The sequence below is a fragment of the Cervus canadensis genome, chromosome 15 (assembly GCF_019320065.1).
Source record: "Cervus canadensis isolate Bull #8, Minnesota chromosome 15, ASM1932006v1, whole genome shotgun sequence".
Lineage (NCBI taxonomy): Eukaryota > Metazoa > Chordata > Mammalia > Artiodactyla > Cervidae > Cervus > Cervus canadensis.
This window is the reverse complement of record NC_057400.1, coordinates 42,399,584-42,414,534: the sequence shown is the minus strand read 5'-3', so window position 1 is coordinate 42,414,534 and position 14,951 is coordinate 42,399,584. Positions and strand designations below refer to the sequence as shown.

The following is a 14,951-nucleotide window of genomic DNA, read 5'->3' as shown; positions in this document are numbered from 1 at the left end:
TATGGACAGGACTATCCCTAAAATGACAACTTATTAAAATGTCTATTTATAAAATAAAATCATGGTTTTGACTTTAAACTGAAATTTGAGATAATTTACACTTGTTCAGATTACAAAAGCATTTTGTTTAGAAATGAATGTAAATAAAATCACAAGCATAAATACAATCAAGAAAACTACTTAAAACTATGTTACTGTAAGCAAGTTAAATGGACTGTATATAGTCCATGGAATTCTCCAGGCCAGAATACTGAAGTGGGTAGCCTTTCCCTTCTCCAGGGGATCTTCCTAACTCAGGGATTGAACCCAGGTCTCCCACATTGCAGGCGGATTATTTAACCAGTTGAGCCACAAGGAAAGCCCAAGAATACTGGATGGGCAGCCTATCCCTTCTCCAGAGGGTCTTCCTCGTATTGAGCTGGGGTCTCCTGCATTGCTGGCAGATTCTTCACCAACTGAGCTATGACGGAAGCCCTGAGCAAGTTACACACTATTCATATTGTCATTTTTTGAAAGAAAACAGACTGAGAATTTAGCTTATCAGAGATATGATAAAAATAAAGTTACAGTCTTTTGAGATACTCTAAAATGCAGACTTCTCATTTTGAGGTTTTTTGGTTTTGGGGTGTCTACTGTGTGTTTTACACTACATAAAAAAGAAGAACAACTAGACTATGTATGGAGACCTGTTATTGAGATAAGCTTTTGCCATCAAATTAGAGATCTTACCAAGTTACAGAAGTATACAATATAAATGATGAGTACAATTAGAATAAATTTAAGTATATTCAACATAGGAAATTCAGAAACTGTTTTATCAACCAGAATACATGAAAGATTATTCTTTGAAAAGCTCACAAATAAAATGGTTTTGTTAAAGACATTTAATCAGAATGTACCTATAACCTTGAACTCAAACTGGACAATAGCTGCTGAAATAATATACCCTTTTATTACTTAGAAGTTTAAACAATTAAGATTCATCTGATCAAAGAACAAAGATGACCTGGATTTATTTAAAGAATTTTAATATGCTTACCCATAGCAGCAATGGCTTGATTCAGTTCATGATGCTCTACTGAGCCACTTCCGTCTTTATCAACAGTTACGAAGTTTTGCTTCCAGGAGTTAAGAGCTGCCCAAAGTTCTTTGAATTCATTAAATCCCATTTTTCCTGTGTAATCTCTCTGATAGTTTTATTAATGAAAATAAATTCTTATACCAAAGAGAATTTAACCTGGAATCAAAATTCCAAATAACTGACTAAAAAGTTGTGAGCTCACTTCTGCAAGAGTTAGCCAACTTAGCATATAAATAGATTTGTGTAAAAATGGAAAAGAATGGAATTCAAATAGGATGTTACAAAGTATTTTTAAACACTCTAGTTTACTATAATTATTTATACCTAACAACTGCCTTAAGGGTAATTATTCCATATTCTAGTATTTTTTGTTTTTACTCAAGGATACATCCAACATGGCAATCATAATTCTGCAGGTTTCCAAACTGAAGGCTATAAAACATATTTATTATTTGAATTAAATTCTGCCCTATTTATGTAAAATTACAACATTTTCTGTTTTTAAAACAAAACATTTACCAACTGCCAAAACTATACATCACTCAATGAACAAACTCTGATTGTTAGGCCTGCATAGTGAAAGAAAAAAAAAAAAGACAAAAATTACTACCTTCATACTACTCACATTTACTAAAGGAATTTGGGTAATTAAATAAGCAATTATAAAATACTGAAAACTAAACAAGGGGAAAAGAGGGCTTTAGTCTTCCTAACACAAATGACAAGTCAGCTTAAGTAGTTCTCACATACTGGCATCACAAAACTTGAAAGTGTTAGAGATTTGGTTAAAGCTTAGGGCATATGAGAATGAGAGGCATATAATGACTTCAGATGAGGACCAGATCATACGTCTTGAATGCCACCCTAAAGGTTTAGACCAATGGAGGTTACTAAAGGATTGGAGAAGGAAATGGCAATCCACTCCAGTATTCTGGCCTGAGGAATCCCATGGACAGAGGAGCCTGGCAGGCTACAGTACATGGGGTCGCAAAGAATTGGACAGGACTTAGTGACTAATCAACAGCAAAGGATTTTAAGGAAGATAGGAGCAATTCTAAAATTTCCATTTCAAAAATAGTAGTTGACAAAGAAAGACTACACAGAGAGTAAAGTATGATGAATCTGGATGTAGGTAAATCATTTGGAAGTTTACTGCACTCAACCAAATAAGAAAGAGATGAGTTTCAGAACTGAAAGTAACTGCTTTTTCCTGGGGGGAGGAGAAAAGAAAGGAAGAAGAAATATAGATAATAAGATAGTTTGCTATCTTAAATCAGAAATATTAACACTTCCATATTTAAAGAACTATGAATGAGGACTTATTGGGCAAAATTTAATTTTTTCTCATCCTTATCATAATTACATTCAATTAGCATGCTGATTTATCTCGACTAATTATATATAGTCCTAATGAAGGAGATATTATGTCAAGTACAGTTCAGTGAAGTTTACAAAGTTCTTACTAGTAGTTCCTTAAGATAAACAAATGAATAAGCAAAAATGCTTAAAATTATTTATGCTATTTGATAAAATATCTTGAAATTTTTATAAAGAAAAGAACTATTTCAGCTAAATTTCAGACCCATTAAAGAAAATTATAAAACAACCCACAAATTAAAAGAAACTTTCTTTAATGTTTCACATGTTATCAATGGTAGAATAGATGGTTACGGTATTTTCAGAACGGCAATTCAACTGACACTGAATGAGCAGTTATTATGAACCAGTAGTGTGTGTTCTGTGATTTAACATAAACATGCCTAACCTATAATAGTCCCAGTTTTACAAATAAAGCAACTGTGGCCCAGAAAGATAAAGTATCCAAAGTTCAAAGAGCTAACAGGTGGAAGAGAGAGGATTGGAGACCAGTGCTCCTTCACACAAAAACTTCTCAGGCAGGGACAGGCAGAAATCTCTGGAATGGCATTCCATCATTTTGTCAAGTAAATTAGATCTATTTTGCCTTAAAGTTAACATAGCACACATTCTTTAAGTGGAAGAATCTGAATAGATGATAATAAATGACAAAAATTCAGTCATCAAATAATCAGCTCTTCAATCAGTCTCAAAATAGAACCAAGCAAATGTCAAAGTAAATAACCTTGACAAAGAATAGATGAAGAGAAGTTTTAGGTGAGTTGACAGATTTTCACTCTCTCCCCACACCACATTAGAATGGACAGAATTAAACTGCATTTTTACAATTTGTAATCCTTTAGAGAATAAGAGAGGAAACCAAGGAACAAAACTTTGCAAGTTGAAAAGTAGGTGGACATAAGTTGACAACTTCCATCTGAGAAAGTGGCTTCCTGACCTTGCAATAAGAAAAGCTGAGAAGCAGCCTCATTATCCTGGAGGAGACCCCAAACTTTTACAAATTGGCAGTACTTCTGAAAATGGGTGTGAATGTAGAGACAAAAATGCAAGAACTGGTTGAATGCCTATTGAAGGAGCCTTTGAAGCCCCAAATCTTCTTGCTTCAGCCAGATGGCTGCCCTGTCTACTCCCAAGCCAGCAGACATCTGGGGTTACATTTTCTGGAGGGGTCTATGCACTGCAGGAAACCAGGCACTGTTGAAGACAGGGCCATCTATTAAAACAAGGAAATAAAGTGACAATTTACAAAAGACTGAGAACCCTGCTGAGTCCTCCCTCCTTGGTTCCAGAGAGCAGATCAACTGGACAACCAGCCCCAAAAGAAATCCCTAAAGATCCTGATGCCCAGTGTTGCAGGACAAACCGCCCAGCTGAACCACCAGGCTCTGAAGTCTGGCGTCAACACCCAGCCCAGCTCTCAGGGCTTCTAACCAGTATTTTAGTTAAACATGAGCAACCAAGCATCATCAGACATCTGAGAAAGGCAGCTAACATGAAAGACAGTCAAATGAACAAACCAGGGAAAAAACATTGAAGAAGTAGGTTATGTAGGAGGAAAAAAACTTGGAAAAAAAAAAAAAACATTAAAAATCTCAGAGAGATAAAGACATCACACTCATGAAAAAAAAAGAACAACTGCTTTTGAATTTTAAAAACATGATAGGAGAAATGAAAGCCTCAATAGAACTTCAGGAGAACATATACTAAAATTGGAATAGTACAGAGACAATTAGCATGGCCTTTGCACAAGGATGACACTCAAGTTCCCAAAGTAATAAAAAAAAAAAAAAAAAGAAAGTTGAGGTTGTTGTTTACTCTCTGTAGCCTGCCAGGCTCCTCTGTTCATGGGATTTTCCAGGCAAGAATACTGGAGTGGGTTGTCATTTCCTTCTCCAGGAGATCCTCCTGACCCAGGGATCAAACCCGTGTCTCCCGCATTGCTGGTAGGTTCTTTATCACTAAGCCACCCAGGATTTCTCCAAAAGTAGAAGAAACCAAGAGGCAGGAGAGAAAAAGAAAAATGACCCAATCCAAATGGCAGACATTCCACAAAGAGAAAATGGAGAAAAGGACACTGAAGAAAACTGTTCAGAATGAAAGCAAATGAGTCTCGATTGGAAACTCCTTCTGTATCCCCCACACACCAAGGAACAGCACTGTGACATTTCAGACCAAGGGCAAAGAGAAGCTCTCACAAGCCCCTACACACTAAAAACAAATGACATACAGGCAGAAAACAAAAAGATCAAACAATAATGGAAGCTGGAAACAATGGAGCTTAAAACTCTAAGTCAAAATGTTTTGTAATCTGGAGTTCTATACCTGGCTAGTCACTTCATTCTGAGGACACAATGGAAGCATTTTCACAGAAAGTCTCAAAAGATTTGTTTCCCATGTACTTTTATTAAGAAGCTAATTATAATGCATTTTATCAAATTTAAGATGAGAACAAGCGATGGAATGGAGACCCAACTCAAGAGAGAGAGGAAAGGGCTCCAGATGAGTGCATCATGACAGCTATGCACAGAAAAACGAGGCACAACAGAAAGCTCCAGGATGGGGATTAATTTCAGAAAAAGCAAGCAGTTATAGAAAAAGGAAAATTAATCATATATTATTCTAAGACTCAGGAAGAGCATTTAAACAGTAACAATAAAGCAAATGCTGATTACTGACCTAATGAAAATTACCTAACAGCGATACTGGTTGGAGAGGAAGGGAAGGGCTCCTGTGCATAGGGCAGGACACGGGTGAAAGGGTTACATCCTCACTGTCCACAGCAGGACGTAATCATTGATCATCATCTAAACTGAAAATCAACAGCAATAAAAGCATGCTATTTGAGATATGGAGGCAAATTTCAAAAGAATTAGCTGAAAGAAGTTGAAAGGGAATTTTTCTAAGAGTGGTTAACGTCGGGGAGGGGAATGCACACTGAACAGTATTTACTTAACAAGATTTGTAGCATTATTTGACTCTGCATTATGTGTGTGAGTGTATGTGATAAAAAAGTTTTAAAAAATATTTCAAGTATGGAAACAAAAAAGTTAGAAAATTAATTTCCTAGTGCAATTTCGACAGAAAGAAGAAAAAAAAGATCTCACGAGAATAAGTTCCACTAATTCCAGACTGTGTTAAACACTTCTGAAGGTCTTCAGCACCCACTTCACCATCCTGTTAAAAAATAATTATACCCTGATTAATAAAAGAAGTTGTGTAAAAGCATACTAAAATGCTAACTAGCTGCTCAAGGCCAATGAATAAATATGCAGTCATCAAAATAGTACTCTATTATCAACTACAAAATTATATAGAGAAAATTACTGACGACAAAGACACATTAAAGAACATCACACAACATGAATACTTTTTCACAATCAAATTTTATTCTATTAAATTATGCAGGCATTTCACATATAATTTATATTCCCTACTTCTGAAAAACAGCATAATCACTTTGTCCTATAATAATGCAAAGTAAAATCTTGTGAGAATCATTATACTTCTACTATAAAAAGTTAGAAAAATGCCTAAATTGTGTTCAGAGAAGTCTCAAAAATTTTCTTTCATGCTTCTTTTGAGGGGAGCTTATTTCTAAAGGATACTGAATCTTTAACTGGGAAGAGAAAATATCATTTTCCTCTACATCTTTACTCTCAGCTTGAGAGTGCCCCTACATTTTGGTGTTATTCTTCTGAGTTTTGTCCAAATATTCTTTGCCATTCTTATGGGAAAAGAAATCTTTTATCACAAATAGGAAATCACAGTCAAAGTGGAACAGGTTAAATACTCTCATTATGTTTCAGTACCTCATCCTATTTTCTACAAAAATAAAGAGTAGAATAATTTACTTGGAAGCATCTCATACATGGTCATGAATTCAAAACAACAGCTCTGGAAAAGGATTAAGGAGGCAAATTTAAAGCATGTAATTTATAAGAATCTAAAAAACAAACAAACAAAACTTTTACAAACTAATTCTAAGAAGTATTATAAACACATCTAAGGAGCATTGTAAACACTTCTAAGGAGTATTATAAACATTATCAGGCAAGTGAGAGACTAACTTTTAAATTTGAGGAAGTTTAAAAAAACTCAGTAGTTATAATAAATTATGTTTTAATGCAATATTGAAAAAAAAAAAACTAATGCAAAAAAATCTGTGAAAAAATATCCAGTTTTTAAATAAAGGCTCTGACCCTATGTTTGCACCATTCACCTCATCTGTCTCTCTTGATATTGACCCAGTTGAGGTCTATCAAGCCTGTTAGATTTACCTGATGGTCTTAAATTTCTAAGATATTTAAGTATATACCAGTTTATTTATTGCATTTTAATCCGCTTGTTTTGGGGAAATAAACCCAAGTATTTGGTAGAACAAAAAGTTAAGGAAAGTGTCAAATAGTACAATCATAGCAAATCATTGTTGACAACTGTTACAATGAAATAGTTTGTAAATCAAATAAAGGTCTCTAAATATACATGTCTGGTTCTTATATTTTAAGTTGTAGTTTTATAAAATGAGTTTATTATATAGTCAGCTATAGATTACATACTTTTTCCCAGTATTATACTACTTAAGAGTTCCTTGAAGGTAAGAGTGGTATAAGGCAACAGGATTGCATTTAGCTGCAAACAGTAGAAAATATTATCAAAAGGGTTTAAACAAATAAATGTTTATTGGGTCTAGGCAGATCAAGACTCTGTGGTAACTTAACAAGGCCATCAATCTCTTTTCATATTTCCAAATCCCCCATCCACAGGCCTTTATCCCAAGCTTCTGGCCTCAAGATCACAAGATGGCTACAGCCCCTCCATACTTCAAGTCCCCTTTCCAGGCAAGTAGTCCCCTTTCCACAAGGATGAAAAAGGGCTAACACTAGTTTCAGCTAAGCTTTCCTCATTTGGAAAAGGAAAGCATCCTAAAGAAATTGCACCTACATCTCAATGGCCAGTATTATCGCACATAGCTACCTTTATACAAAGGTGTCCGAGACAGGATTAGGGTTTTCCAACCTCTAATACACATGAAAAGGGAAAAGGACATTTTGAATGAAATTTGGGTAGCCAAAACAAAGTGTTTGCAACATATAATAATTCTGTGTATATATATTTCTAGAAAGACATATGGGACCTAGTGAACATTTAAATGAATGAATAATGAATGGAAAATGTTATCAAACTTCTCTGAAATTCTAACCACTCAATAAATCTTCTTGACTACTGTAAAAGGGAAGAGACATGGTCTGTGTCAAGACTCAAGAGTGAATCTCTGTCTCTGCTCATTAGATTGGTATTTGCACCTTCATTCCGCCCCATTTCTTTTACCTTTTCCTGATCTGCTTTACCATCAAGGCTCTCCCAGAAACATCCACAGTTCACAAGTCTCTGTGACCCTCTGTCACAGCTTCCTCAAGAAGATTTACTTAGAGATCACTTCTTCCCAGATCCTATCTGGCTCAGTCTCCATGCACCACCCTGGTTTCTCCTAACATGTTAGACACCAAACTAACAGACTTTTTAATAAGATAATTATGACCACCCTAATTTCTGATCTCAGGAGAAAAACTGGATAAGTTTAAAATACAAATTTCATATACATTTTAAATGATACACTAAATAAAAGAGCTTGACATTTGCTTTAGATTGCAATAATTTTTTTAAAACTGATATTTGTGCTGTATATTTAACATTTTACCTGGCCAGCAATAGCAAGGAAGCATTTCCACATGGGGTCTCCTGTTGAAATACTGCCTGGATAAGCCGGGTGTCCAGGGTATCCTGGCTGTCCCACTGGATTGCCAAAATTTCCAAACTAAAAGAGTGAAAAGGGAGGAGGTTATTAACATAAATATTAGCCATTAAACACTAAATTTGGTTTAAAAGAAAATATTTATGAGAAGTCCATTGAAAAGCAAAAATTGAGTTACTGAAACTTCCCAAATTATCACAAAAGCTGTTCGCTACAAACTGTTGGTTGCCCTGTATTACTTAATTCATCTCACTAACAAATATTATCCAATGTTCTTTAAAGTGTTAAAGAAAAAAGAAGTCTCTAGCCTCTAAGAATGAGGCACACTTTAAAAAAGTATTTATCATCATCACCAAAGCGAAAAGTTAAAAAATATAAGAAAATTTCACCTATAGTAAAATGAGAAAGTAGAAAACCTAAAGATACATACATAGAAGAAGAATACATAGTAAATAAAATGAAACTGTGACCATGACCAAATCATGGGAAAGTGCATAGGGCTGAAACATCCTGTCCACCAAAAAACATGTATTGTTTTAAAAAGCAAGACATCAATGAAGAAAACAATAAGGTGGTAATTCAAACCATGGTCCTCTTGAAAATAAGAATAACAAGAATAGCAACAATAGTAATAGCAAATCTTTATTGAGAGCTTGTTGTATCTTAAGCACTGTTCTAACTACTTTCTCCCTACCCTGTGATTTCCCAACAAGTCGGTGAGGTATGAAAGTACTATGTCCTTCTTTCAGTTAAGGTCATAAAACATCGGAGCAGTTTCCTGAATTAGTTAAAGTTAAATGGCTAGTACCAGGTAAACCATGATTCAAATATAGGTAGTCTGACCTCAGAGCTTACATACTGTTTGTTTCCTGCTTTGGCTCTGGTCATTGTTTTCGTTTTACTCTGGAACTTGGTATGCCTTCTTTTATATCTTAGAGAGGCATGTTGCTTGCTTGTTGCTCTGTCATCTGTGACTCACTGCGACCCCACGGACTGGAGCCTGCCAAGCTCGTCTGTCCATGGAATTTTCCCAGCAAGAATACTGGAGTGGGTTACCATTTCCTCCTCCAGGGGATCTTCCTGACCCAGGGATTGAACCCACATCTCCTGCGTTGCAGTTGAATTCTTTACCCCTGAACCACTGGAAAGTCCAGAGAGGCATTTTTTTCAGTGTTTTTAATGAGTCTGGAGGATGAAGAAATATCTTGACTACTTTTGAAGAATGAGCAGAGATTGATGGAAGTCAAAAAGAGAAAAGAATTATAAGTATTGGTTGGGGGGAGTGGAGCAGAAAGGAGCCTTTTGTAGCTGTTTAAAAAGCTGCAGTTTGGGATACCCTAATGGCAAAACGAATGACATATGGGAACTCCAGGAAATGTGCTCAGGGATGCAACCAAAAACTAGATTAGAAAGCAATAAATACAAGACAGGAAACAATAAACGTTAAAATAATATAATGAATTTTTAAAAAAGTGACTGTGTAAGAGTTACTTCTTTGGGACTCCCCTGCTAGTCAGTGGTTAAGAATCTACCTGTTAAAGCAGGGGACATGGGTTCAATCCCTGGTCTGGGAATACCTGACACGCCACAGGGCTACTAAGACCAAGGCACAACTACTGAGCCTCAGGTCCTGAGCCCACGCTCGCAGCAAGAGAAGCCACTGCAATGAGAAGCCCACACGGTGCAGCTAGAGAGAAGCCCCTGATTGCTGCAACTAGAGAAAGCCTGCAGGCGGTAATGAAGATCCAGCACAGTCAAATAAGTAAATACAATCTTTTAAAATAAATAAATAAAAATAAAAGTTACTTCTTTGAAAAGATGGACAGGCCAGTTTCCAGGGAAAAAAAAGAGAAGTGTATATAACCACAAAGAGAACTTAAAATATATATATATATATATGTATATATATATAAACAAATGCTTATGAACACCTTTTTACCAACACATTTGAAAATGTAAATAAAATGGACCTTCTAAAAGTATTTAAATTCTATAAATTACAAAAATATACTGAAGGAAAAAAATCCTATTTCTAATAAGGGTAACTATGATATAAAGATCAACTTTAAATTTAAAAACTGCATAAAATATTATTTTTTGAGTTACCTCACTGATCCAGGGAAAGTTTCAGGCCAGTATTGGGGGACAAGTCTTGACCCAGAGGTAAAAGGATTAGCAAAATTCCCAAAGCAACTTTCGCTCTGAGGCAATAACAAGCACCTAGACTTTTGGTTCCAAGGCCTTCAAGGACACGGAGGGCAATTAAGGCCTGGGGCATATCCATGAATTTAAGGCTTACTGGAGACCCTCACCACCTTAAGGTTCACAGAAGGAAGAAAAACTGAAAGAACATTTTTTTCTAAGAAGAGAGACCAAACCAAGTATAAACATATTGTTGTTGTTTAGTTGCTAAATTGTGTCCGACTTTTGAGACCTCATCAATGATAGCCAGCCAGGCTTCCCTATCCTTGGGATGTCCCCACAAGAATACTGGAGTGGGTTGCCATTTCCTGCTCCAGGACATCTTCCCATACCAGGGATTGAATCTATGTCTCCTGCACTGGTAAGTGGATTCTTTACCCCTGAGCCTTAGTGAACCTAGACCCTCTACTGTAGCATCTCAAATAAAGTTTTACACCATTCTTTGGTAGGTATCCTTTGCTATCTAAATAGTATAATGATCTGATCCTTGTTCCTAACTTTTTTTTTTTTTTTTTTTTTTAAGAAAGATGAAAAGGCTTTTCTTGAAGATTTATTTATAAATGATCGAAAGTGAAAGTGAAAGTCCCTCAGTAGTGTCCGACTCTTTGGGACCCCATGGACTATATAGTCCATGGAATTCTCCAAGCCATAATACTAGAGTGGGTAGCCTTTCCCTTCTCCAGGGGATCTTCCTAACACAAGGATAGAACCCAAGTCTCCTGCATTGCCAGGCGGATTCTTTACCAGCTGAGCCACCAGGGAAGTCCAAGAATACTGGAGTGGGTAGCCTATCTCTTCTCCAGAGGATCTTCCTGACCCAGGAATCAAACCGGGGTCTCCTGCATTGCAGGCAGATTCTTTACCAACTGAGCTATCAGAGAAGCCCTTAGAAAGTTTACCCTTTTTCTTTTACTCGTGGAACGTATTCTTCATTCTATTTCTTCCATGAATAGCTCATCTGTACAAGTTTTCTATGCTTAGCATATATCCTTATGCTTGAAAATTCTGACCACACTGTAATACTACCTTAAAAATACGTATAAATTTTGTTGTATATGCTGTTACCATGTTGATAACTCCCAACTCCCAAAGGTGTTACAGGATAAACAATTAGGTAAGAAAGTATAATCTTCTCCCCCACAACCCAGCCCCCCAATGTTTAGAACAGACCGCCCTTGGTAGAGTAATAAACATTAGAAGGCATTTAGCATATCTTAATTTACTCATAAGCCACATAAAGAACTGAAAAGAAGTGGTCAAAAAAATTCAGGGAAAGGATGTCTAGCAAAACTGGGGAATGGGGCCGGGGGAGGAGTGCTGAAGGGAGGGTAGACCAAAAAAGATACTGAAACAAGGATGCTTTGCTCCTCTATTCCAAGAAAGAAATTTCTAAAAACACTCCACACCCATGGTTCCACAAGGATTCGCCTAAGGGGCCATCAGGCGCCAGAACACCTGTGGCTTTCCGTTTGGCCCCAGCCCCGGCTTCCGACAGTGCGCAAAGTCCTGGCGCCGCTGAGTACCAGATGTAAGCAAGGACTGACAGAGGGTGAACCCGGCACGTGGCCCCCGCCCGCAGGGGCGTCACATCCCGCGGTGGTGGAGGCCGCGCCGAAGCGGCCAGGACTCACCCCTCCTCCGTATCCCGGGTAGGCCATAACAATCTTGCGAGCGTCAGCCGTAGAGTCGGCGACCGCCCGGCTGGGACAAGAGCGGAGGAGGTCTAGGTGCAGGTGCCGGCGCAGGTGAGGGTGACAGACGCACTTGCAGCGCCTTTCCCGTCCTCCAGACCAACCTTTTCTGAGTCCAGCCCCGCCCTGCTCGGTTCGGATTGGCTGAGACCTGCCCTTCGCAGCCTATCCGGCCTAGGCCCGCCCCTTCCCCACGTCTAGTCCCACCCATCTCGTCTCTGATTGGCTTCACGCGCCCAGCCTTTTCCTACTCCGCCCCTATTGACTAGTGTAGGTCTCGCGCTCTAGCCTTCCTAAACTGCAAAGAAACCTTTGCCGCAGTGACTTCCACACTCTTTGGAAAGGCTCTCGAGGCTGGTTTCTTTTCACCTTAGAAACCCCAGACCAGCCCGCCCATGACTTCTTTTTACCTATTCGTCCACTTTTTTAAAGATGGACTTCGAAATGTGTATCTATCAATTTCAAAACTTGCAGAGTTACTTACATCTTTTTTACCGTAGCACCAAAATTATGAAACTTTGACTTCTACTCCAAAGGTAGTGCGTCTAAGCTAAAACGCTCTTGACACCAAATTTTACAAAAAGGTTATTATAGCTTGTTTGGTAGATAAATGGTGATAAGAGTTGCCAGATTTAGCAAAAAAAAATACAGGATGTTCAGTTAAATTTTATTTTCAAATAAACAATGAATTTTTTAAAAAATATGAGTACGTACCAAACGTTGAATGAGACATGCACTTGTACTAAAAAATGATTTGCTGTTTATACGCTGATAATATACAAGGCATTCTATATATTATCTAGCAACCCAGTAGATGACTCAACATTTGGGCAAATTCTTAACTCTTGAGTTGTGCCTCCTAATAATATCCATCGAAAGGAGCAGCTTGTTTTTTAATCACTCAGTGAAAAGTTAAATGCTTAATTACTTTGATTTATTAAGTAATAGTCATTGAACAGTTCTGCTTGTCTCTGGAGCTCAAGTGAATTTTGCAGCTTCAGCCTGGAAAAGGAAACACACATGGGAAGGACAGCTGTAAATTTAGTTTAGAAACAAACAAAAAGACCATGGTGATATTATTTTGAGTTACCGCTGAAGAACAAGACAACTGCTAAAATGTTTCTTGAAAATAAGGATGTTAATAAAAAAAGTAAAGATGTGGAAGAAAGTGTTAGCTATTGGCAGGGGAAATTAGCCTTGCAAAGCTGAGTAACTATAGAGGAGGAACTTGTTCAGCTGCCCTACAGAGGAGGAACTTGTTCAACTTTGTAAAACCTAATTTTCTCAGAAAGAGACAAAAAGGAAGATTGCTAAGGTACAAAGCACCCTTGAGAAACTGTGCCTTGGTTCCGCTAATGCAATAAGAAATACTTTGGCCAATGAGGTTAAATTGGCATAAATAGATAAAGGGGGATGCTAAAAACTTTTTGATAAGAGGAAAGAACATTTGACTCATTAAAGCATCAAGTGATAAAGCATTACAAAGCAAAACAAATTGAAACCAATTGATATCATTTCACGGGGGCTCCAAAGAGCTCTGGTATCATAGTCCTTTATTGGCTCAGTGCAGAGAAGAATTCAGCCAGAGCAAAGAGGTAAATAAAAAGTGATTTATTAGAATAGGACGCCTGTGAGACTTACAAGAGGGTGGGTGACAAATGTTGTGCCCAAGAATTTTGTGGACTACAATTTCATAATCAAAGGAAAAGTGGGGAGGGAGAAAAGACCTTCTTTGTCTTTCTTGAGTAGATGTAATGCTTCCATCATTAGTTCCTCTTCCAGGTTGAACAGGGTCGTTTTCTTGTCCCTGTGTGATCAAACTAGGTCCACAAATTGTTTTTTATGTGTGCAGAGAGCATGTCCTAGGGATCATAAATTTACTGAGCTCACAAGACAGGATGTGCGTCTCATACCACCATTGTTTTATTGTTTGGAGGCGTGTCCCATCCTTCTGTTGCATGGTTTTGTTAAGCAAGCCTGCTTGGTTTTGTGGTTAAGCAAACCTCTTAATTTACAGGAGTCTCCCATATTTTTCTATTTACAATCCCCTAGTGTGATTCACTTGGAGAAGAAAATGGCAACCCACTCCAGTGTTCTTGCCTGGAGAATCCCAGGGATGGCGGAGCCTGATGGGCCCTATGGGGTCGCACAGAGTCGGACACGACTGAAGCAACTTAGCAGCAGCAGCAGCAGTGTGATTCACTATTTAAACACTTACTTTGTCCATTCTGTCCCTATCAAAATCATTGCAAAGTTTTATTCTAATTGATTAACTACATATTCAAAGAAATGCTCAGAAAGGACCAAGTGTTTTACATTTACAATTTTAGTCTAAATCTCTGGTCAGAATTTTTGTGCATCTTCTTTTCATCGTACTAGCTTTATCAATGCATTGCATTTGTGTCAACACTCCCTGGGCCCCTTGCATTTCTACGTATATAATTTCAAGATGTGCTAAGTCACTTCAGTCACGTCTGACTGTAGCCCACCAGGCTCCTCTGTCCATGGGATTCTCCAGGCAAGAATACTGGAGTGGGTTGCCATGCCCTTCTCCAGGGGGTCTTCCTGACCCACATTTCTAATGTCTCCTGCATTGGCAGGCAAGCTCTTTACCACTATTGCCACCTAGGAAACCCATAATTCAAGATAGATATACTATTTTCTTCAAGGGCAGAGAGAAGCTTGGCTGCAGGATAGCAAAGACAAACTCTCCTTCCAGGGTAAAGTTTGCTTATGTATGCTAGCAGAATTTTCCTAAACTTAGAGTTCCTCCTTGGTGATTCACACCCATTGCTTCTGTATTACCCATCTAGCAGCTTCATTTCACTCAGTGGAACTTGGGAGCAAA

The 14,951-nt window shown here is 37.7% G+C and overlaps 1 protein-coding gene and 1 non-coding gene across 3 annotated transcripts in view; one reads left to right on the top strand and one right to left on the bottom strand.

The window, feature by feature from the left end:
- Positions 1-14,951, bottom strand: part of GCA (grancalcin) — a 43,731-nt gene that overhangs the window by 7,743 nt on the left and 21,037 nt on the right. The window contains exons 1-5 of one of the 2 annotated variants that reach the window (XM_043487857.1): positions 12,044-12,229; positions 8,157-8,273; positions 5,563-5,632; positions 1,470-1,513; positions 1,040-1,187 (exon numbers count right to left, since the gene is read on the bottom strand). In XM_043487857.1, coding sequence (XP_043343792.1) covers positions 1,040-1,187; positions 1,470-1,513; positions 5,563-5,632; positions 8,157-8,273; positions 12,044-12,070 — 406 coding nt within the window. In that variant the 5' untranslated portion in view covers positions 12,071-12,229. Of the gene's footprint in view, positions 1-1,039; positions 1,188-1,469; positions 1,514-5,562; positions 5,633-8,156; positions 8,274-12,043; positions 12,230-14,951 lie in introns of those variants that run through there. The other variant, XM_043487858.1, reaches the window with a different exon arrangement.
- On the top strand, positions 4,142-4,245 carry LOC122454073. Its single transcript, XR_006273293.1, has one exon. It is a non-coding gene; the product is annotated as a U6 spliceosomal RNA (small nuclear RNA).